Source organism: Martes martes (genome assembly GCF_963455335.1).
Source record: "Martes martes genome assembly, chromosome: 4".
NCBI classification, from domain to species: Eukaryota; Metazoa; Chordata; class Mammalia; order Carnivora; family Mustelidae; genus Martes; species Martes martes.
In genome coordinates, this window is record NC_137891.1 from 39,242,168 (window position 1) to 39,266,281 (window position 24,114).

The 24,114-nt window shown below is 40.2% G+C and overlaps 1 protein-coding gene across 5 annotated transcripts in view; it reads right to left on the reverse strand.

Annotated features, from left to right (window-relative positions):
- CPQ (carboxypeptidase Q) overlaps positions 1 to 24,114 on the reverse strand; it is a 465,885-nt gene that overhangs the window by 91,170 nt on the left and 350,601 nt on the right. For all 5 annotated transcript variants that reach the window (XM_080803182.1, XM_080803179.1, XM_080803183.1 and 2 more), the window contains exon 6: positions 15,758 to 15,849. In XM_080803182.1, coding sequence (XP_080659308.1) covers positions 15,758 to 15,849 — 92 coding nt within the window. The remainder of the gene's footprint in view (positions 1 to 15,757; positions 15,850 to 24,114) is intronic.

Genomic DNA, 24,114 nt, shown 5'->3' on the forward strand with positions numbered 1-24,114 from the left:
ACTCTTGCCATTTGCAGCAACTTGGATGGAATTAGAGGGTATTATGCTGAGCAAAATCAGTCAGTCAAAGAAAGACAAGCACCTTATGATTTCACTCACACGCGGAATTTAAGAAACAAAACAGATGAACATAGGGGAAGGGAAGGAAAAATAAAATAAGATAAAAACAGGGAGGGAGGCAAATCATAAGAGACTCTTAACTACCGGGAGCTAACTGAAGGTTGTTGGAGGTGAAGTGGGTGGGGGAAGGGGTAAGTGGGTGATGGACATTAAGGAGAGCACATGATGTAATGAGCGCTGGGTGTTATATGTAACCGATGACTCACTAAACTCTAACCCTGAAACTAATAATACACTATATGTTAACTAACTGGAATTTAAATTTAAAAAAAATAAAAATAAATGAAGGCTTTCTTAGACTTTCAGGAGAAGCTGTATGGCTTTTAAAAATATTAAATTAAAAATAAAATGGAAAAAAAAGTAGCCAGACTGGAAAGACAGAGAAAAGCCTGTATTCCATATGCCTCAAATCAGATGGTCAACCCTAAAGGTGCACCTTAAGCCCCTTGTCAAGACAAGGAGCACAGGTTACACAAAGTGGCCTCTCACCCCGACTCTGACACATCACGGCTGATGACCGAAAGGTATTTAATCCAGTACGATCTTGAGATTTGGACAGACATCGATTGTAATTGCAAAGGTGTGAGTTATTGTATGCTATCATCATTTTAAGAAAACTGTACATTTAATAGTTTTATTTTTCCTTTAAAGCTTTATAAATCCTAATTGCACTCCTTACAATTGATAATCCTTAGATCAAAGAAGTAGAGACTGAATCTCTTGCAACCAGTCTCACAGAGTCACACTTCAGTTGCCTCTCCCCTCCCTCAAGCTCCACCATTATTTTCTGGTTTAAATTTGAAAATATAATACTTGGCATTCTGTTTTTCTAGCTGAAAAGGCGTGAACGGTTGTGTTTTTTTAAAAGTAAAATGAAGTTTCTTTCACCACAATTCATGCATCTACTGCTTGAGCCATGTTTAAGAGAAGAGGTATGGTCTAGACTATTGTAGCTGCTGGTAGCCATCCCCTTGACATCCCCTGGGGGTTTCCCTGTAAGCAATAATTGACTCACATACATCTCACCACCCTATGTCAGTGGTCACTATCTGCTAAAAGAAGGTGGTATTATAACCACAGATACAGAAAGCATTTTTCACTTAATCAGAGTAGTCACAAGAGAAATACTTCATTCTGCTTGAAACTTTCAGCATGAAAGTCCACAACTGCTGGCTCTTAGGAAGGCAGTGTTAATTTATTACTTCACACATGTCACTTCCATATAATGAAATAATTAGCTGGGAAACTGTATCTGCATTCTCAATTTTTTTTGTACAACAGGAGTGTCAGTATAATTAGGCATTAACTACAGTTTCAGAGAACTGAAGGTAGAAGCGTTGTGTACAGTGACTATTTTTTCCATCTTTATTTGCTCCATTCTTCACTTGGTGATTCAGAGAGGTTGTTTAAATAGAGGCTTGTAATGGAAGCCATCACTACAGTATGCCCTATTAAGGTAATTGCCTAAAAGACAAAGAGATAAAAATCACACGGGTGGTCAAAGCTTTTCTGCCAAGCTCTTGTGGAAGCCAATAGGCTTAGTGCCTTAGGCTCCAACTCTTTGTTACTCTCTTGAATATGCCTTTCATTTCTACTTTCCTTTCCATTTCTGTTGTATTAGACCTTGGCAGGCTGAACTACCCACGAGGGGCAGCTCTTAATCAACTTTCACTGAAGAAGAGCAAACACCAATCCATTTTGGCAGGTACAATTTTCCAACACACTCACTAAACAGTTTGCCAATTAAGGTACTGACAAACTGAGCTCTCAATTGTGAAGAAAAGAACATGCTAAGTTATTCTATCTCCTAACGAAGGAAAGATTAAACTAGAGTCTACTTTCTTAAAAATCAACCAACCAAACAAAAAACCAGAACAAGGGTTGAATCATTTGTTCTTTGAGTTGTTTTGCAGATAATGTTTAAACGCCTCTTTTGCAATTCACAATTCATCTCCTGCCCCAACTCACTTAGCTTTCTTCAGTGCACTCACACTGAAGCCACTAAGGCAGATAAAATTAAGGGACGCCACCTTTTGGAGACCTCAAAGCTACTTTCTTTTATAATCGCTCCTCCAGTATCCTAAGTCTCATCCTTACATTAAGACCCTGCTAAGTGGACACGGCCTGGAATATCTTTATTGTGTGATAATGTTAAAGAATATTGACCCTCATGAAATCTCTATTTTTTGAAATCTTTAAAAAAGAGCAAAAGCAGGGATCCATCCAAGGGTATCTCTGTCCTTGGCTTATCAGGCATAGTTACGTGGAAGTAGAAAGCTGAACTTGGTATGTGGAGGGTCCTAATATATTTTCCTAGGTGGATCTAAGCTCTACACATGCAGAGAATATACAAACAGATAAATACATACACTATTTCCATCTCTCAAGGATTAGAATTTTGCTCTTATTTTTTCTTTTCTTTTAAGATTAGAGGCACTGGAAGATGTCCTGAGGAGGTATCCTGGGGTGCCTCTGATCTGAAGACAATCTTTTAAATAGTGGAATGATCTTAACATTTATTAGCGTGAGAAGGCATTTCATATCATTAAAAGTTATTTTTAGATGTTTCCTTATTTTATCTATTGTCCAGCTAAAACTTTACTTAGAAAATGCCCTCAAGCTAAGAGAATATTACAGCAAAGATTATAAACTGTTTTTTTTTTTTTTAATCACTGTAGCAAGATTTAGAGAGTCAACTTCAGGAACAAATAAATACATTTATTTTTATACTCTCCAGAGCAAGTGCCCATATAAAACATTGAGAATTACTGGTGACAGCTGATATCTGCATGATTATACAATATCACCTAGCCTTATACTCTAAAATGTTATAGAATGTGGTTCTCTGAAAATGTTGTAGAATGTGTTTTAAACTAAGCATTTTGAAGAGACTTCTCCATTCTTCCACTCATGTGTTAACTATAACCACCATGCCTGATTTTATTGGTGTGTATGTACTTCAGACTATAACAAGTGGAGATATATACACTCATATCCATGTAAATCCTATATTTAAGATGGACGGCAGAGAAGTACATGGTCATAGAAGTCATTACGGCTGGTCTTGAGATAGAAAAGCTAGGTTCAAGTTCAGGTTCTGTATCTCGTGGCCATGCTGTGCAACATTGGGAACATTCTTTACCTCCCAGGGCCTCTTCATTTTCACATATAAAATATGGAAAACGGTACATTGCCTGGCAACTACCAGAGTCATTACTGTTATTAAAGTCTATGAAAGAGTACTCTTATTTATAAATGATCACACTGATGCAAGAGATTACAATGACATCTTGTAAATAGTACGAACTTGCTACATAATTGTTTGGGAAACAGGATCTTTAAAAATTCTTGATGGTTTCTTTTCTCTCTCTAAGTCTACCCAAAAAGATCTCTAGTACTGGATTTCCAGATCTATTAAAAGGAACAAATTACTTTCCCTTACATGGAAAAAAAAAAAGGACAGTTTTCACAAAGAACTTTTCCCTCTATTTACTATTACATTCTCTTCCTTTTGACCTTTCCTAATTCAAATGACAAAACAGCTTGATTGTTTCCCATTTGGCTCTGCAGGGTATAATAAAGTATTTTCCAGAGCTTTGTAGAGGAAAAAAAAAAAAAAAAACCATGGAGTTATGCCAGTGAGGGGGAAAGGATGCATGCCTTACATTCTCCCAGCCCTCAGTTAATGCTGGGAGAGTTTCCCAAAACACATCTACAAGTATTTACTATAGCATTGCCTGTGATTTCATGGGGTGGTGCATCTCACTGGGCGAGTTTTATTAAATGAAACTACAGAAATCTATAAAAGCCAATTATACTCCTGTTTTAACTAGTAATGGAAATTCTGTCTAATCTCAAAATAGCTCATGCTATGAAACCATTTTAAACCTTTGTTGAAAGGTCTTGTTAAGCTTTTAAAATTTGAATTGTTGTTTATATATGTTTTGCCATGTGGGGCATAAAAGCCCTTTAGAAATTGATTCTGAGAACTCTCCTTTAAGAGAACTCTGAGACCAAAGCAGTTTAGACAAACTACTGGTTGCTAGGGGTAACCTCAGCTTCTAGAATGAATAATCACAGATGCAGGACAAGCACTTGATAAGAGTATGCACGAGTGAGGTCTTCTGAAAGAAATAAAGAATAAAAGCCCTAATCTCTGGGTTAGGAAAAACAATTATGCCAAGATCAACTCTATGAGGGGACAAGTGGCACATCTGAGACACCAGGGGACTTGGGTTAATACTTAGAGGATGGCCCATTAGAATGAGTTCCACAGAGAAAGACAGGACTACGGAAAGTCTTCAGGTTGTAGTCACAGTGGTGTCCTGTGATTCTGCTTCTCAGTTCCCTGTTTGATCTTCAGCCCTGAAAGTAACATAGTTTTAGTCCCACCGATTGTGGCTTCTAAACGCTATTTCTCAAAGAGCAGAAGGAGCTCACCACCCAGTAGCTGCTTTGTGGTATTGAGCTTACTGGCATCCCTGCCAGTTTTGTTCTGCCCATTCATTCCTCATACCGTCTTTGACAGGCTGTTCTCTGACAGTTATTTATTTATGACTCTAGCAGAAGGACAAAAAACCCACAGCAGCCAGAAGTAGGGCACAAACGTCCAGGGGGGCTACTGATTATCACAAGATATGATGTGCTGGGGGTCTCCTGGGAAAAGCCTCTCTCCCAGACAATAATTCAGATTTAAAAAATGAAGCACTGTAGGCAAATCTACAGATAAAACTAGGATGTGGTTATAAATCGTGAATAACAACTGTTAGGGATTAGGAAGAGAGTTGTTAAGATGTATTGGAGTGTTCATTTCTTGAAAAGACCCTTCTGTGTGTACAGGCTTTAAAAAATATGCCCTTTAAAAATATGCCCTTTAAAATATACTTTTGAATATTATTGCATTTAGTTATCTTAATTAAGGGTTCTGTTGTTGCTTTAAGAAATTTTGGGAGAGTATGCTAACCCCTTCCTCCAATCAGGTTACCAGCCTATAGTGTAGCTCCTGGGCTGGGTACCACTGAGGCAACAGACTGACCTGGTGATGGTGTGTTCTGTCAGCAAAATACCTAACTAGAAACAGCTGTCCCCTCTTGAGGGCTAAGCTAACAAACAGGTCTCTTAAGGCCCGCTAAGACACAACTCAACGTAAGCCACAAGACACCCTCAATGTGAGAATTCCACTACGTGCTACACATCGCTTCCACCAAACAGTAAGGCTGTGAAATTGGTGGAAAAGGCTTCAGAAGGAAGTTTCATAAACTTCTCCCCCATAAGGGTTTAAAACAGGAGTCGGCAAATATAACCAGCATGCCAAATCTGACCAGCTGCTTATGGTGGTTGTTTTTTAAATACCAGGTTTTATTGAAATCTAGCCATGCTCATTTGCCTACTATTGTCTATGACAGCTTTTGCACTACAAGATCATAGTTGAGTGGAGAGGCCACATGTCTTGAAAAACCTAAAATCTTTACTATTTGGATCTTTAAGAAAAAGCTTGCCAAACTTGGTTTAGAAGACGAAGGGAAGAAGACAGTCCTGGACAAGTTAAAATAGTGCTGGTGACTCAAAAGTAGTTTGCTGACTCTGTAACTTACTGAGTTACGTGATGGGACAATTTGGTTCCAAAGGCTCTGACCCATGTAGCTCACTTGTGAGCCTCAGGCATGACACTTCAGTTCAGATTTGTGTGTCCTGGTGTGCCAAGCTGATTTCCTTAGAAAGCTCATGCACCAAATATGCTACGGGTCCTTCTGGGTCAGATCATGACCCGTCTGGCAATAGGAAGGCACTGAGGCAGAAACTATTTGTGCCTAGCTGGTAACCTCCAGCAAGCTGGTAAAAGAGGCTAGATGCAAACTGGAGTCCTTCTTCATGCTTTCAGGAATGCAGAATAAGTGAGATAAGATGCCCGCCATGATGTCACAAGAGACCTCAGTGTTTGGGCACAATGTTCCCAGAACCAACCTTAAAAGTGTAGTTGCATTATATGGGTTACTGATGATAGCCGAGCAGTCAGGATAAGGATACCGTTACTTACACGCATGGAGCTCCAACCAGCACTCCAGACAAACTTCACTGTGATCTGACACCATAAGGCGTTATGGGATAAATATTGCCCCGTGACTGTAGGCCAAGTCCTGCCATTCAATGACTATGGAAAGATACCATTCCAGTTGTCACAGCCCATCTTTTTACTTTAAATATTCCTTTTCTCCTATATGGAAAAAATAATAATAAAAACCAGCCAAGAAGGATCCTTTCTAAAGAGATCAAGGAAAGAGGAGAGTTGAAGCCTACTCATGTTCATTCACAAGGTGACATAAGGCGATTCCCTAAGATCAAAGGGAGTATGCTGATACTTCTGCCCAGACTGACATGCATCTCTATGTAAATACCACACATACAGATAATTCTGAAGGCCCACAGCCATAATGGAATTCTACGTAGGAGGACACAAACAAATACAAAAGACAGCCCTTTCCCTTTACTAAAAAAAATTAATTCATAAATTCTAAGAAAACCTCAAAGAACTCCCAGGTGTGCTATAGAAATTATGTGAATGTTGGAACTACAAGGGCCTCCAGACCAACAAGACACTGAGATAAATGAAATTTAAACCAATTTTGTGATGTGCTTGACCAACAAATGCAAACACCTAGGCAATGAAAGAAAAACACAGGATGCATAAAAACCCGGCAGGACCGAGTGAGACTATAACCTCCTATCAGCACGTCCATACTGCACGGGACATTAACGATAGAAGAAGGGCCACACTGGAGACATGGTCCAGACACAGTTATGCTGAATGGGTATATAAGGTCTATTATTTTTATAACCAGAGCTGCAGATGAGCACAGAACTGGTCCCACTTGGGCAGTGGCACCCTAACTATCACTTGATAGAGAGGCAATAGGGCTGGTGAAATAAAAATGTCTACGTAAAGCCATTTGCGCAGATAACACAAGAAGTCCCACAAGCATTTCTACCATGTTCCTTTATTTTAGAATGAAACATGAACCTATGAGGGTTGGGAAGCTGGCAAGAACTCCACTACTAAAAGAGGCCAGGACTTCTGTATTTTTACATAAGAGGACATTTTGTTCATCAGTAGGGCAACACAAGAAATTCTGACAAAACGTACACATTCATTTCAACTTCTTCTGCTCTAGAGTTGGCGAGAGGGGAAATGGATGCATTTAGAATGATCATACATCTCATCCCTCATTTAATAAAGCCTATTTAAAATATTGCCCTAATTAATGATTACCAGAACACAGCAGTGTTCATAATCCCTATAATTCAATTGCCAGTAGTTTGTGCAATAAATCAGGAAAAGGTTAAAATATTTTTTATGCCAGAATAGAACATATCAATCTATTTTATTTGATTACCTTGTGTAATGAGGCTTTTCCAAGGCTAGATTACCTTACTCATTATAATTATGACAGATATTTTTGCTCAAAATGGGAAAGATTAAAAAATGTCAGCAATCTAGTTGAAACTCTTCTAGGGTGTTTTTTCCTCCTTTGTACATTTTGGGACATGAGAAATGACATTATGCTCTCCCTCCAAGAGTAGAGAAGAGAGTAACATGGTTCCCACGAAAAGCAGATTAGGCGAATGGCATCTGGACAACACTCATTTTATTCGCTGATTTGAAAATGAAATAAAATTACCTATAATATTTTCTAATTTCAAAGTTAAATTCCACTCTTACGAGTGAACTCTTAAAAATCACTAGAGCACAATGATATCCTCCTATAGGTGGTGACATTTCCTTCTTAGTGAATGCAAGCTGAATTCAATCAATAAAGAAGTTCATATTTTTAACAAATAATAATTTCATCAATAAAGAAGGACATAAAGGCATCCGATACCATCTTTCTTCCCTTTTTTCTAGAATAACCTATGTTTTGGGCATAAGAGAAATCTCCCTCCCTCAACTTTTTTAGGGATCATTCTTGCCTCGGGCTCCCTTTTGTCTCCATTGAGTTCCAACAGCCCCTTGTCTCCAGGTGAAATCTGTGCTCCTGGGAGTCAGCTTTAGTTACGAACTAGAAGGTACTTCTATGGCCTGCTCTTCCAAGGGGTTTCTCTGAAATGAAATAAGGTCACTCCAACCACTAACAACCCCACAAACCTCATGCAGGATAAAATGGCCTTGTGTCGCCTTTAAATCATAAGGCAGAACCCAGAATGAAAGTGACCCTCTCAAAGACAAGAAAGGAGAGAGTGAGAGACTGCTGACCATTAGAAGTAGAGGCAGGACTTTCCTTAGGACTCTTCAGAACTGTACCTTGAAAAACAAAAATATTACTCCCACAGGCATGGCCAGAAATAAAAAGTCTAACAATATAATGTATTGAGGGGGGACAACTAGGACTTTCACAGGTTGCTGGTGGGAATGCAGAAGGGGACAGCCTCCCACCTCTTTGGCAGTATCTAGACAAGCTAGACATAATCCTGTCATATGACACAGCAATTCTACTTCTAGAAAAGAAAAGAAATGTATATGTCCACCAAAAAATGTATATGTCCGCCAAAAAATGTATATGTTCACAAAAAATGTATGAACACACAAGTGTTCACAGGAGCCTTATTTATGATACCTAAAACTAGAAACAACCCAAATGGCCATCAACAGGAGGATGGATAAAGATGTTGTGGTCTAGGGATACCACACAAAACTCTCTGTGCTAGAAAGGGACCAACTACTATGAATGCATCCACATGGATAAACTACAATGCCGTACTGTTTTGTGCGAGAGGCCGGACTCAAAAGTACGACTGTATGAGTTCATTTATATGAAATTCAAGAACAGGCATAACTGATCTGTGGTGATAAAAGTCAGTGTTAATAGTTACCTTAGGTGGAGTCAGAGGTTGATCTGAAAGGGAAATTTCCTAGGGTAACCAGAGTACTCTGTATCATGACCTGTGTGATGGTTACAAAGGGGGACACATTGGCCAAATATATTGAGCTATATACTTAAGATCTGTGCATTTTCTTACCGAATGCTAATTATACGTCAGTAAAACACTGTTAGCATGGGAAAGATGTTACTTCCAAAAATCAATTACATAAGGCACAAGCAATATACACATAAATAATTCTCAAGTCCTTGTGCCAATGTGAACAAAGTGGAAAGAACTTTAGATCAGGAAGACAACATTTTATAACTTATTGAAATATGCAAAGTAGCATTTTTTTATATTATGTTCAGTTAGCCACCATACAGAACATCATTAGTTTTTGATGTAGTCTTCAATGATTTATTAGTTGCATATAACATCTAGTGCTCATCACAACACGTGCCTTCTTTAATACCCATCAACTGGCAACCCAATCCCCCAGCCTCTTCCCCTCCAAAACTTTCAGTTTGTTATGGGCATGCAGGACGAACACTCAGGATTATTTCTATTCTAGATGACTCCAAAATACAGTAAAAAATTCATTTCCTGGTTATTTTACCTAGTTACTGCCTCCAAAACTCTTATAAACCTTTTGGAGCCAAAGTTTGTTTTCTTGAAAAGAGTGTTTCAGACTTACAATAGAGTTGCATCTGAGTTTCAAAATGGATATATAAACCACAAATAGCCTGACATATTTCACAATTTAGTAAGGCTAGCAGTTATTATAACAGTTTGACTAATATTTCATTAAAAAGCATAACTATGACATAAAAATAACTATTAATCTGAATAAAATTTTGAAAAAATAGTTTGGCAGTAAGTTTCATCCTATAATTTGATTGATTGATTGATTGATTGATTGACAGAGAGAGGGAGATCACAAGTAGGCAGAGAGACAGGTAGAGAGGAGGTAGCAGGATCCCCGCTGAGCAGAGAGCCTGATGCAGGGCTCGATCCCAGGACCCTGAAATCATGCATGACCTGAGCCGAAGGCAGAGGCTTAACGCACTGAGCCACCCAGGCGCCCCTCATCCTATAATTTTAAATCACTTTAATTTTATATTTTTCTAAGAATATATTAATAAAAGTAAATTGTAAATGAAGATGTATTTACTAAGAAAAGGGTAGCTAATATTAATTTTAATGTTATTCCCACAAAAGCTTAATTACATGTGTCCACTAAAATAGCCTTTATAGTATTTTCACTGTTGAAAAGATCATATGGAGTGGAAAAAGGAATACATTCAGAGTAACAAAAAGAAGGAATAATAATTTTCTGCATCCTGTTTTTATCCATAAAAGTGATGCTATATAAGTATCGCCAACTTTACTATTAAAGAAATATCTTTAATGAGAATGTATAGAACAAAGGATAGTACATGTACATTTATAGTATTGTAATATCTTCCCAAAGAATACTTAATTGGCTCTAAGCAAAATTAATAAAATTACCATTTAGGTCATAAAAAGCCATAAAGGAATTGTTATATGGAAATAACAACATGAAAGTATTTTATGCTTTTTACCATATAGATTAAGGGTCAGCAGACTTTTCTGGTAAAGGGTCAGATGTTTAGTATTTTAGGTTTTGCAGGCACATACAGTCTCTGTTGCACAGCCAGCTAACGTTGTGAAAAACATTCTTAGCCTGAGGTCTGTACATAAACAGGTGGCAGGCTGGATTTGGCCTACGGGCCACAGATTATTGGTCCCTTACTGATATAGATCACTAATAACCATAACTGTACCATAAAAATGCTAGGGCAATGACTTTAAAAGTTCAAATCTTTTATTTTTACAATCACCAGAATAGTCCTCGCCGAATGAAAGTTCCATTCCTCTTTGATAGGACCTATACCTGAGCCAGGTCTCAGTCATCATCAATATGAAGGAGAGTAGACATCCCTCTTCTCCCTTTCTGATTACTCACCCACACCCTCATGTTCCTCAAGGATCAGGTCCTGAGCCTTCCACATGACTAACATGTCCTAGTCATTTCTCCCTTTTCTTACTTAACTCCTTTACATCTGCTATGCTTAGCTTTCATAGCACTCTGCACCCTGAAAATGACAGAGTTTTTTGTAAAAGTAAGATAATTTTAGTAAATAATTTAGAACCCCATTACATATTGTTCGTTATACTAAATTTTTTTAAAATATTTTACTTATTTATGTGACAGAAAAAGAGAGAGAGCACAAGCAGGGGGAGTACCAGAGGAAGAGGGGGAAGCAGGCTCCCCACTGAGCAGAGAGCCCGATGCAGGGCTTGATCCCAGGACCCCGGGATCACGACCTGAGCTGAAGGCAGATGCTTAACTGACTGAGCCACCCAGGGGCCCCTGTTATGCTAAATTTCTCATGTGTGAGTTTAAAGTTAATATTTAAGCAGATTGTAAGGTCCTTATGGCCAAAGACTGTAACTTCTTTTATTTTATCCTTCCTTTCCTCCATTTTTTCTCTCACTCCCTTTCTTTCCTCCCTTTCTCCTTTATTTCCTATAAAGTATTTCACATTCTTAGAAATGTCTAGATAAGGTGTTATATTTATTTCAAGGATAGAAATAGGGGTTAGAGAGTTAGAGAATGTTCTGTGGGAAAAAGGGTAATTCAGTTTATCTTTGCAGAACATCCAAGAGATGGAAAGAGGAGATTCAAGGCAGAGGAATGGTATGATTAATGATATGAAGAAAGGCCAGTGTGGGATGTGTAAGGAACTGCTCATTTTTGTCAGAGTAGAGGACAATGGAGGAGAATGGTGTGAAACCAGGGCATGGAGAACTACAAGCACCAAGAAGCTGAGTAGTTTGGGCTAGATTCTATTAGCACTGGGGAACAACTGAAGGTTTGGAGGCAGAGAGTTTATTTGAATTGAGCTGGGCTTCCAGAAGATTGACTTCATATGGGAGGCATAATGGAAACCCTGAACTAGAGAAAAGACAGGGGACATAGAAATGAAGGGTTCTCCAAAAGTGACAGAGTGTAGAATCAATGGAGCTTTACTGTTTACTAGATGTAGGTCACAAGGAAGAGGAAGGAAGGAAAGATGGCAGGGACACTGTGATACCTGGTGGTAGGGAGGATGATGCTGTTGTTAATAGAAACAATAGAAAAGGAGGGACAGTTGTGACAGAGATGGTGACTGAAGTTCTTTTAGGCTGAGTGTCTGTTGTAGACTAAATTTTTTTTAAAAGATTTTATTTATTTATTTGACAGACAGAGATCACAAGTAGGCAGAGAAGCAGGCAGAGAGACAGAGGGGAAGCAGGCTCCCTGCTGAGCAGAGAGCCCGTTGTGGGGCTCAATCCCCAGGACCCTGGAATCATGACCTGAGCCGAAAGCAGAGGCTTTAACCCACTGAGCCACCCAGGCGCCCCGTAAATTTTTAATAATAGTTTACTGATCCACAGTTGTACTGCTGAAGATAATATTGCCCTTTCTTCCCTCACAGATGACAATACTAGATCTTAGACTGGCATGCTTAATTGTACATTTTAATTGTAAATAATACTACAACTTTGTTCTCAATAGACCAAAGCGTAATTATTATATGAGGTTCTCTCTACATCGTGAGGGTTGGGAGGGGAAGATAAACTTTAATACGTTGAGTTGAGGAGATTCAGTGTCTGAGAGGCCAAAGGACCTCATTGTTGATGTCTCATATTTACTCAGTGGCACAACAAAGACCAGACCCAGTTCTCCTGATAGCCAATGGTGTGTTTAGTTTCTTATCTGAAGGGAGAAGAAGGCCTTGGCAAGTTCAAATGTGGTACCATTCTGTGCTTGTATTTCAAGTGTTTTGGCAAGTATACTTGCAGAAGGAGGAAGGATATATTCCCTTTCTGCCATTTGTGGTTTATAAGATATAGCATTCTCTTTAACATGAAATAGAAACTTCCATCAAGTAAGTGTTTCCTGATGTCCCTGTTCTTTCACTTAATTGTTTTCTTTCATTGTTTTTCCTTCACAAGAATTAAAACAATACAGTTATATAACTTACTGTATCCACCTAGTCCTAGTTTTCTCTTAGAGGTAACCATGGTTAGTGGATGATAAAGATCCTTTCACACTTCAGTTAAGCAAACATAAACTCTCTCTTTGCCTTTCCACATCCATTTCCAGAACTGTCTCATAAAACCTTTCCACTCCCCCTCTGACTGCCAGCTGGATATTGATGCTCAGGGCAACATTGAGAGCCATGGTGCTGAACCGTCTATCAGTCTGGGCCCCTGAATGACTATGTAGAGCAAGCCCTCCTGGGGACTGGATGGTAAAGAAGCAAGAAATAACTGTCTATCATGTTGAGCCACTGGAATTGTAGGGCTTGTTCATTTCAGCAGCTATCACAACCTTAGATCGGAGGGTTTCTTTGTTGTGGATGGAGTGAACTGAACGTTGTCTGACATTTTTTTTGGACATTAAAAATGCTATAGAGAAGTTTAAAGACAATCTTATTTGTCCTCCTTGGGTTGGCCCTTGCTTATTATATTTACTTAAACTCAGCTGCTCCAGAAATGATGACGCTCTTAACAGTGCCTCATTTAGTATGTTAATCATCAGAATACAGAATAAGTCCTTTGAATTTGACTCTACCATATAAAACATGCAGAATGTTTTTTTGAAGGTGAGATAAAGAGCTATCTAAAAGTAAAAAGCCTATGGTTCTCTTTCTGGAATTTCTTTCCATTCCTGAAAATGCAAAGCAGACCAGCCACCAATATACAGATTCTTGTATAGAGGCAACATGGATATTGTCAAGATAAACCAGTTCTGTTAATGTGACTGCACATCCTCTGGAAAAAATGTATATGTATATATTCCTCTGCCAACCCCCTAAAAGCTTAGAATACAGTAATTTCTGTTTTCATTCATGTATTTTAGTAGGCTACAGCGAAACCTTACAGAGGAATAAACCTTTCTTCAGATCTAAGGAATTTCAGTGGTTGAGGAAAGTTCAAGCCAGATTCACTGCAACTTAAATCCATTTTTTTCCCCTCAGAGTAGAGTATAAAATCGAGCATAAATGTGCTTCAAAACAGTTCTCAGGTGTTCTGTTTTATATAGAGTCCGAGATGTATAGAATCTAAAAGCTCCTCCTTAAAAATAACTTAGTTAACTCTTGTTGTCTCAAGATGAAGCACAAACTTCTAAACATGATGTATATATTCTTTTTTTTCAGGCTCTTGTTTACCTTCTATGCTCTGCAGCTTGCATTCTGTGTACCAGCCACTCTGAACCCCTTTAGTTTCCTCAGGGTGCTGTGCTCGCCTTACCTCCAGCCTTTGCACATACTGTTCCCCCTACCCAATTCCCTGCCAACTCCTTTTCCTTACCTTACTTCTATTCATTCCTCAAGTCTCTGCTTCAATGTCATTTCTTCCTTGTAGCCTATCCTGACTGCTCTCCCAGGCCAGGTTAGGCGAGCTTCCCATCTCTGCCGTCAATACGTTATCAGAACACTTCACACATTGTAGCATAATTGAAGTTCATCAGTTGGTGTCCTTCTCTAGCTTGGAGCCTCGGTGAGGTCAGGGTGAATTGTTTACCAACACTAAGCCTATTGCCTACTATGAAGCATAGTAGGAGGTCGGAAATTTTAAATGAAGGTTGCTGAATCTAGATTAGCTCTCCTCTGATGTTCTAGATGCTACTGACCCACCCACCACAGGACACTTAGCTGGAATAGTCTTATTCCCCAGGATCACTTGAGGCCAAAAGAACTGAAGAGGTAGAAGAGTTGAGCATAAAGCACAGTTTTCCTTTGTACAGAGTATAACTATATTCTGTGGTCAAATTCATGCCTCTGAGCTCGTTACTCTTAAGCTCTAACTAAAACAGGGTAATAGAGACTGACTCGGTAAACGATCCAAAAGGCTATAAACACAATTCAAAAAAAACAAGCCTCTCCCTGATTTTGATATTGGAAGCTTGCAGATCTGTTCCTTCTAATCTGACACGCAGGATAAACACTCTAGCAGCAGCAAACCAGACCCTTCTACTCCGCCCACCCATCACTGCTCAGCAGCGCACCCACTGATTTGGGAACTCCTCTTGAACTAACATTTCATTTGCTCCAGAGTATCTCTGAGCTTGTACACTTTGTCCTCTCTCAAGGGGGGTGGGGGGGGGGGTGTTAGCATTAATCTCCCTGTCCCCGGTCTTAAATGTGGCCTTGGATTTCTAATCGTGATCTTCCACCATCACCTTCTTGCCTCAAGCTTCACTGTGGTCTTCCTAAAGTCAGTGACAAGCGAAGCCGTCCTCCACATGGCCCGGTCTGAGCTGCTGCCATTCCACCGCCATTATCAATGACCCGAGGCCCCAGGACTTGGTTCTCAAATACCAGTGCTTCCTAGACAATTTCGGGCATTAAAGTATGGGCAAGGGCTCCGTGGGGAGAGGGAATGCTTACCTAGCACATAAGAGTAAAGCAGAACAAGAGAGACTTTAAGAAAATGGCGGCATGACAGCTGGGATTTTTCTCAGGTCACAGACCGATGTCGAAACAGAGAAGCCCCCAGCTCCACACCCTCAGTTCACCAGCGCATTCTCTGCTGTGGGGCCCTGTGAAGAAGGCTTTTGCAAGGGGTGTTGGCTGGGGCCAGCCGACCCAAAAGTATTGTCGAGAGTCTTCAGGACAACTGGGGGAAGGAAGCAGGGATGCTGTGGGTTTATTCACACTAATACTGCACATGCAAATTGCCCGGCAACCCACGGCTACTTTCTCACCTTGTGTAACTGGTAATACTGGAAGCCCCCGATTCCACCTTGTTCCTCGGCAGTCCAGAGCACCAAACGCAGAGTCCTCTTCGGTCGCAGCCCTGGGAAAAATAATTAAAAGAAGTGATCATTCAGTTGATTTTAAATTTTTTAAAAAATGGCAAGGCCCCTCATCTGCATTCTGGAGGCACAAGGACATCAGAGGCACACATATTCATCTCTTGCTGATGCGGCTGCTGCCCGATGCAGAGTGTGGCTGACACAGCAAAGCAGCGCCCTCAGGGCTGATCTCCAGGGCAGGTTAATGGAGAAAGGGGTTGTGCAAATGCTGCCTGCAGGCCAGGAAGTGAGAGCCTCTAATCACATCCTGAACTGACAACCTGCCCAGCAGGACCCAGCGGATGGCCAAGGTCGGTGGAATGTTAGATTGCGTATAGAAGATGCCATTAGCAGGAGTCCAGGCAGATCAGGGGGTCTTGCAATGATTAACAGAAACTGATCATCTGGCTCTACTTCCAGGTAAGGTGTGTAGGGGCTTGCTTCTTAGTCTCAATCCACAAGGATAGCTAGCTGCCCATGCTATCCTTGGTGAGGTCACGGCTGTGAAGCTGAGGCAATGTTATGGCTAACCATGGTCCTTCTCCTCTACTATTTGGAAATACAAGGTTATTCACTTAAGGTCAATGAAAACAGATGGAACGCAGATGACATTTTACTTACCTTCTCATTTCACAAACAGCTTGGTGCCATTTTCATTGACTTGGGAAATACAAATTTGTATCTTGGAAGTTATTAAAGTTGTTGGCAGATCTGGCACGTCTAGAACCATTTTTGAGTGACTATGTCTGCTCAGTAGAAGTTAAATGAAAGGAAGTCTATTTCTCAAACTTAAGAAAATGGGAACACAATATGCTGGAAGTCCCATTTTGCGACCAGGAATTAAAACCTGTTCTGATTTGGACCTTATGATGTTGTTTCAGAGAAATAACAATGACAGAAAAACAAGAAGCTTGAATCTTAGTAAGAGACTCCAACCTCCTGCCTCAGGGCAGGGAGTCACAGGGAAGGACTCCAAGTGGCTCTGAGAGGGACCCACTACAAACCTCACATGTAAGCACAAGAGGATGGCCACCTGGGCATGTGGCCTTCAAGGGAACAGGTTGGTCAACTGTAGTGCGGATGGGAAGGCTCCTGGGGAATGGAGCCTGCCTCCTCCCGGCACCAACAAGGGTTCTCCTTTCATAAGCCCAGAGCTAGGGTGCTGAACAGGAGCTACATTTCCCATTAAATTGAGTATTGTTGTGAAGCCACTTTGTATGTGAGCATTTTACCATCATTAAAAGAGCACCGCTTTAGGCTGTGGGCAGACCTGCGTTCCCATTAAAGCCTGGGCAAGAAATTTCTATATCGAATTGTTCAGAAAATCCCACTGACGCTTTCTCCTAAGTCCACCTAGAACCCAGCTTCTCACCTCTGCTAGCACTGTGGTACCACTATCTTCTCCCTGGGCTGCTATCACCCCCTAACTGCTCTCTCTGCACCAGTCTCTCACCCCGGCAGCCAGAGGACCCCTGTAAGAGTGAAACCGGACTGCCTCATTTCTTTGTTCAAAACCTCCCATAGACAGATTATAAGCTTCTAGAAGGCAGGGGTTTATGCTTCTTGGTCCCCTGTGATCCCCCTAGTGCCCAGCCTGTTTGGCACATATTAGGAACCCAATAAATAGGTATTGAATGAATAAATGAATCCAAAGCTTGGAATGTCACTTGGAATAAAATTCAAAGCCTTCTATCACTTTCCCAGCCTCATCTCCTAAAACTCTTCAGCTGGCTCACTCCCAGGCAAGCTGTTATAGTTAAAAAAGGCAGACAGGGGCGCCTGGGTGGCTCAGTCGTTAAGTGTCTGCCTTTGGCTCAGGTCAAGATTCCTGGGTCCTGGGATTGAGCCCCCATGTCAGGCTTCCTGCTCAGCAGGGAGTCGATTTCTCCCTCTCTCAAATAAATAAAATCTTAAAAAAAAAAAAAAAAAGGCAGACAGAGCTGGTGAGCCCTGCAATCATTAGGCACTAGCTGTGTAACCACTGGGAAACTGATCTACCTGAAATTCAGCCGCCTTATCTGAAAAGCAGAGAGAATATTATATACCTATTGCGTAACTATTTCATAGTATCATTGTGAGGATTAAATGAGGTGTGATAATGTACAGAAGACAATTCTGTGCTTGGCATGTGATTGACATTTAAACTCTCAGACAGGAAGTTCTTTCACAGGCATTTCAGTGCCTGCTGACAAAGAATCCTGAAGCACCCACAACCTGCTCCAGAGTCAAACTAGCTGCTCACACGCACAGCACAAACTTGTTGCGGGAAGAAGTCTACTCAATAGATCTAAAAAAAATCACAACCTTTGGCTTATCTAAAAGAAATGTACTTAATGCCGATTTAAATCAAACGACATTTTGCTTGCAACACAGACAAAATAAGAAAGGATAAAGTACTGCAAATGAAAATGCTGAACATTTTTTAGTCCATAAAAAGGAAAAAAATACACTTCCTTTTTACCGTGTCTCCGCACTTACCAGCAAAACAATGCCAAATTATTAAAATGATGGAATTCTCTCAATAAGGACATAGGTACAGTTAGTTAGCACAGGTTAGGGGAAAAAATCAGTTTTTAAAAGCAAACACCCTGAATATCCCTATAAATTTGGGGCTCCACCTGCAAATTATTATTGTCCAGGATGAGTCTCCTTCACATTTCAAATCAGCCAGATGGCCAATAATGCTATATTAGGATAATAAAGAAGTAATCAGCTTGAAATGAGGAATGCTAAGGCCTCCGAACAACAGCATAGCTGTCTTTAAAAAAGACAAATGGAGCCTCAAGGTCTTGAGAAAGAAGCTCAGTCCCCGTCAGCACGAAACACCAGAGCCTGCTCCACGTTCAAGGTGAAGGGCCAACAAAAGAGGTTAGGAAAGCAGTGGTTAAGCAAACACTTGGCTGGTCTCCGACATCTCTACTCTGACATTCTGGTAGTCTCTAAATCTAAGACGAATGCATGGGAATTCATTCAAAGACCAGACCCTCATTCTAGTGTGGAGTTTGGGTCCCCCCAGCCACCCAAGTCTGCAGACGGGCAGTGTGGGGCACAGAAAGAGGTTGGCCATGAATTTAGGGAAGTGTTATTTGATTCCCTGCTCTGCCCTTCTGGCTCTGTGACTTGGGGCTGTTGCCGCATCTCCCTGGGCCTCAATTTCTTCATCTCTACAATAAAGAAAATGGTCATTGCCTTGTGGGATTTTTTTTTTTTAAAGACTATTTTATTATTTATTTGAGAAAGAGAGTGAGTGAGTATGGGGGAGGGGAAGGGCTGAGGGAAAGGGAGAAGTAGGCTTCTCGCTGAGCAGAGAGCAGGATGCGGGGCTCAATCCTAGGACCCCGGGATCATGACCTGAACCAAAGGCAGACGCTTAACCCATGGAGCCACCAGGCGCCCTGCCTTATGGGATTGTTAAGAAAATTAAATGAGACGAAGGCAAATATATATTAAGCACAGTCCCTGGCACGTAGTAGGTTTTCAAGAATTGTTAGTTAGCTTCTTTCTATATCATCCCACACAACTTCTCAGTCTGTGCCAGTAATCACCAGGGAGATCTTGTGGGAGAGCCAGGAAAGAGGCATCATCCTCATTCCTTATCCTTACGAACCGGAGAATATCTTTGTTTATTCAGAGTGTGTACTCAGCCAAGGGAAAAGTACAGATTTCATCTAACTTTGTAGAAAAATGCACACCACCTCTTTCAGTATAGAATGCGTCCTTATCCCAACAAAGAGCATATCCCAATCCAAGTAAATTGGAACAGGTTCCTCACTTTTTAAAACTGAAGGCCACCCAGAATTGTTAGTTTCTGAATAAAGTCAAAGGGCTGAATAAATCTGAAAACTGAATCAAGCTGATGTAAGAATATCTATATTTATCATCTTAAATGGTATAATTTATTGTTTATCTCAAATGCAAACTAGATTTAAAAGAAAGAAGGAATTCTAAGTATTTAAAATAGCAACAACCATAATAAAGCAAAATCACCGATCGCAACACAACTCAGTGATAGGAGGCCCGACGTAGGGATTTCATTTTGGAGGCGGCCTGGGGTAAACGACTAGCTCAGGAGTGCTCCTGACTCACAGCCCTGGCTCTCACTCCAGCTACACAGCACTGGCTCCCAGCAAGCACGTGAAAGAAAGTCTTAGAAATGGAGGTGATGGGAAGACTCTGGGCTCAGCTGTCTAGGAGTCGGGTCTCATTGAGGTTTTGTTGGAAGCCGGGCAATCAGTTCCCCTTTGGGTGTATAGAAACTTTTCAGAGATCTCTCACCCTCCTGGAATTTCTATTAAGAACTCCAGATAGAGCAGCACACCTTCTACAGTATATGGTTTTACTCTTTAAAAAACACAAACTGCTGATAATGTGTCAGAATTCTGTCTTGTTTATGAAATATGATATACATGCATTTTGCTTTCATTTTATTGAGGAAAGTAATAATGCTAATGGGAAAACAGCACCTAGGAATAAAGGTCAAAACAATCTGGTTGGACTTTACTTTTCATTATTATCAAACTTAAAGATGAGAAGGCTGAGAGGTGACTTTCATTAAACTGATAAACTGAAAAGGTCAGTTGATTGTCCTACACTTGCACCGAGGGGGCAAAACAAAATAAACTCACATTAATCCAGCCTTGTAGATAGCCTTCCCAAATCATGAATTCTAACGAATGCTATTTGTTAACAATGTGTACTGACCCAAATGCTCATTTACTGTTCAGTTTCAATCCCTCCAGAATTAGGTGTGAGTACTGCTCTCCCTTCTGTGACCTAACTTTGCAGAGAAAACACAACTTTCTCTTACGGTAAATATTGTATACTCATTTTCCATATAAATGCACTAGTTCACAAATATACTTGTTGCCCAGCTCTCATTTTTCAATAGTTCAGAAGAGTGCCTATACTTAGAGATTTCTATTCCTGCAATAAACCTGATTAATGTAATATCTGAGGTATAGAATAAACAATGAAATATTATCATCTAGATTGAATGAGAAGAGGCAGTAGTATAGTTGTTGACCACATGGATTTGGGGGTCAAGACTTATTTCTACCTTGGACAAGTTACATAATTTGTCATATGGTATATAAGCACATTATTATTGTGTTTTTTTTAATAGGAGGCACAGTTGGACACAGATTAATTATTTTAGTGCAATAAACTGTAACTACTTCTTTTGATACTAAGGCAGGAACAGAAAGTCACTTTGAAGATCTTTTGTTCTTAGAAGTATCGCTTGGTATCTTAGTTATGTACATATACAGCAACTAGGCACTTTTGGGGGGCACTGGGACAGGGCAATAAATTGGATTTTCAAAAAAAATTATTTCAATTCAATTCAATTGGCATATACTGTATTATTAGATTCAGAGGTAGAATTTAGTGATTCATTGGTTGCATATACAATACCCAGTGCTCATTATTTCAAATGCCCTCCTTAATGCCCATCACCCAATTATCCCATCCCTCCACCCATTTACAAATGCACCAAAACCCATAAGACATCTAGGAATAAACCTAACTAAAGAGGTAAAGTTCTATATTCTGAAAACTACAGAACACTTTGAAAGATACTGAGGAAGACACAAAGAAAGTGAAAAACATTCCATGTTCATGAATTGGAAGAACAAATATTGTTAAAATGTCTATGCTACCCAAAGCAATCTACACATTCAGTGCAATACCTATCAAAATACCAGAAGCATTTTTCACAGGGCTGGAACAAACAATCCTAAAATTTGTATGGAACCAGAAAAGACCCTCAAGAGCCAAAGGAATGTTTAAAAAGAAAACCAAAGCTGGTGGCAGCACAATTCCAGACTCCAAGCTCTATTACAAAGCTGTAATCATCAAGATGGTATGGTACTGTCAAAAAAAAACAGACACATAGATCAATGGAACAGAACAGGGAACCCAGAAATAGACCCTCAAGTCTATAGTCAACTAATCTTTGACAAAGCATGGAAGAATATCCAATGGAAAAAAGACAGTCTCTTCAACAAATGGTGTTGGGAAAACTGGACAGCCACATGTAGAAGAATGAAATTGGACGATTTTCTTATACTCTACACAAAGACAAACTCAAAATGGATGAAAGACCTCAATGTGAGACAGGAATACATCAAAATCCTAGAGGAGAACACAAGCAGGAACTTCTTCAAGCTCAGCTGGAGCAACTTCGTGCTAGACATGTCTCCAAAGACAAGGGAAACAAAAGCAAAAATGAACTGTTGGGACTTCATCAAGATAAAAAGCTTTTGCACAGCAAAGGAAACAGTCAACAGAACTCAAAGGCAACCTATGGAATGGGAGAAAATATCTGCAAATGTCTTATCAGATAAAGGACTAGTATCCAAAATCTATAAAGAATTTACCAAACTCAATACCCCCAAAATAAATAGATTTTTATACTCCATCTTGTAAGCTGCTACCTCTGAGTCATCAGGAGGAACAACCTGGACACTGGGCAGGAAGCAAATCAGTGTGTAAAAGGAGTGTAGGTCCTTCTAGGAGGAAAGCCCTAGTGTTCTCGCCTCCTTGGATTGGGGCTGGGGGTGAGAGACCTGTTGGGTCAGAGCAACAATGACTAAGGTCCTGAGACAGAAAAAGTCCTGGAAACAACTGCAATAAAGTAACCATGATGCAGGGAGGAGTTTGGGCAATTACCGGGGCTCGGCACAGTCACCCAATGTTCTAGGGGAAGGGCTAACTTCAGCCTAGCATGTGGCCAACTTTGGAAGCTCCTCCAGATCCAGCTACCCTGGAACAGAGGTTATGATTTAGGGACTAATAGCTGAGGATGGGAATGTAAACAAAGAGAGTTGTCATCTTGTTGCCCCAGATTAGCACCACTGGGACTCAGGGGTACAAACAGGGCCAGGCAGTGGCCAGATGGAAGAGCAGTCACAGATGGATCGAGCTACAGGTTTTGGGGGCAGTGGTGGGGGGAGGACTGACCTATTCTATTTGGCCTGAGTGAAGTCCCAGGATGCATGAGCAATCTGGAAGCAATGGGAGGGACCTCAAGGGGGAGATAATAGACTTCTTGCTAATAAGGACTATGGAGGCTTGAATGATTAACTGTAAAGGAGATTAAAGACATGTGATCATATTTATAACCTGTGTTTGTGGAACAGGTCATATAACAGTTGTAATTTCCATAATTCAAAGGGAAGAGTCCTACCTCATTACAATGATTAGGATTCTATTAGCCAGGAAAATCATGATTAATCATGGCTGAAGCAGAAACACTGTGACTACCAGTGTGTGAGGCTATTTCTGGCCCTAACCCAGTTTCCCACTCTCACCCCCCACTTCTGCCTCTCATCCTAAGCTTCAGTCACATCACATTTACTATCCATCCCTGAAAACACGCCATGCTATCTCAAGATTTTTGGTCCTTTGCATATCCTCTTCTTCCTCGCTGGAATGCCACCTCACTTTTTCCATTTGGCAAGCTCCTATTCACTCATCAAAGCCCATCTCTAATATTATTTTCTCTGGGGAAGCTCCCCTAACTCAAGGGCAAAGTTGGCTACTCCTTTCTCAATGTTCCTGTAGAACTTCATATATTCCCCTTTTTTCATTTTCAGCCACACTTAAATGTTGATCTCCCCATAGATCATTAATTTCCTGAGACTTACTCATTTCTTTTTTTCCTCATCCTGGTCCAGGACCTGACATTTAACAAGTGCTGAATAAATGTTTACTAACAGACTGACTGGATGAATAAATGAAAGCGTACATACATTTATATAAGTATAAATAAAAGCTACTGCCTTTTCATTTAATCTAGACCATATTAGTGCCTCCTGATTTCAGGAAGTTGGTAAGACACATTCTTTTTTGTGAAAGCAAAGCCCAAATAACACAGGTGAAACCACCCCAGTAGCCTAGAGAATTAGATGTGCTTCAACTTCAACATTTGCTTCAGCTGCCATTATATTTAGTTACTTTTGCAGCATGGATTTAGTCAAAATTTAGTATAACAGCTTTTGGTGATCAAGTCATTTAAATAAATACATTATGGTCAACTGAAATCTTTCTATCAGCTAACTATATTAAATTATAGTTATTTGTATTTTGAACTCCCAACAGTTCTCCCTAACTTTTTACTTGGATAGTTTTTCTGATTATAAAAACAATTTATATTCTTTTTAAAACTGAAAACTGTGGCACCTTGGTTAAGCGTCTGAGTTCAGCTCAGGTCATGATCTCAGGGTCCTGGGATTGAGCACCATGTTGGGCTCCCTGCTCAACAGGCA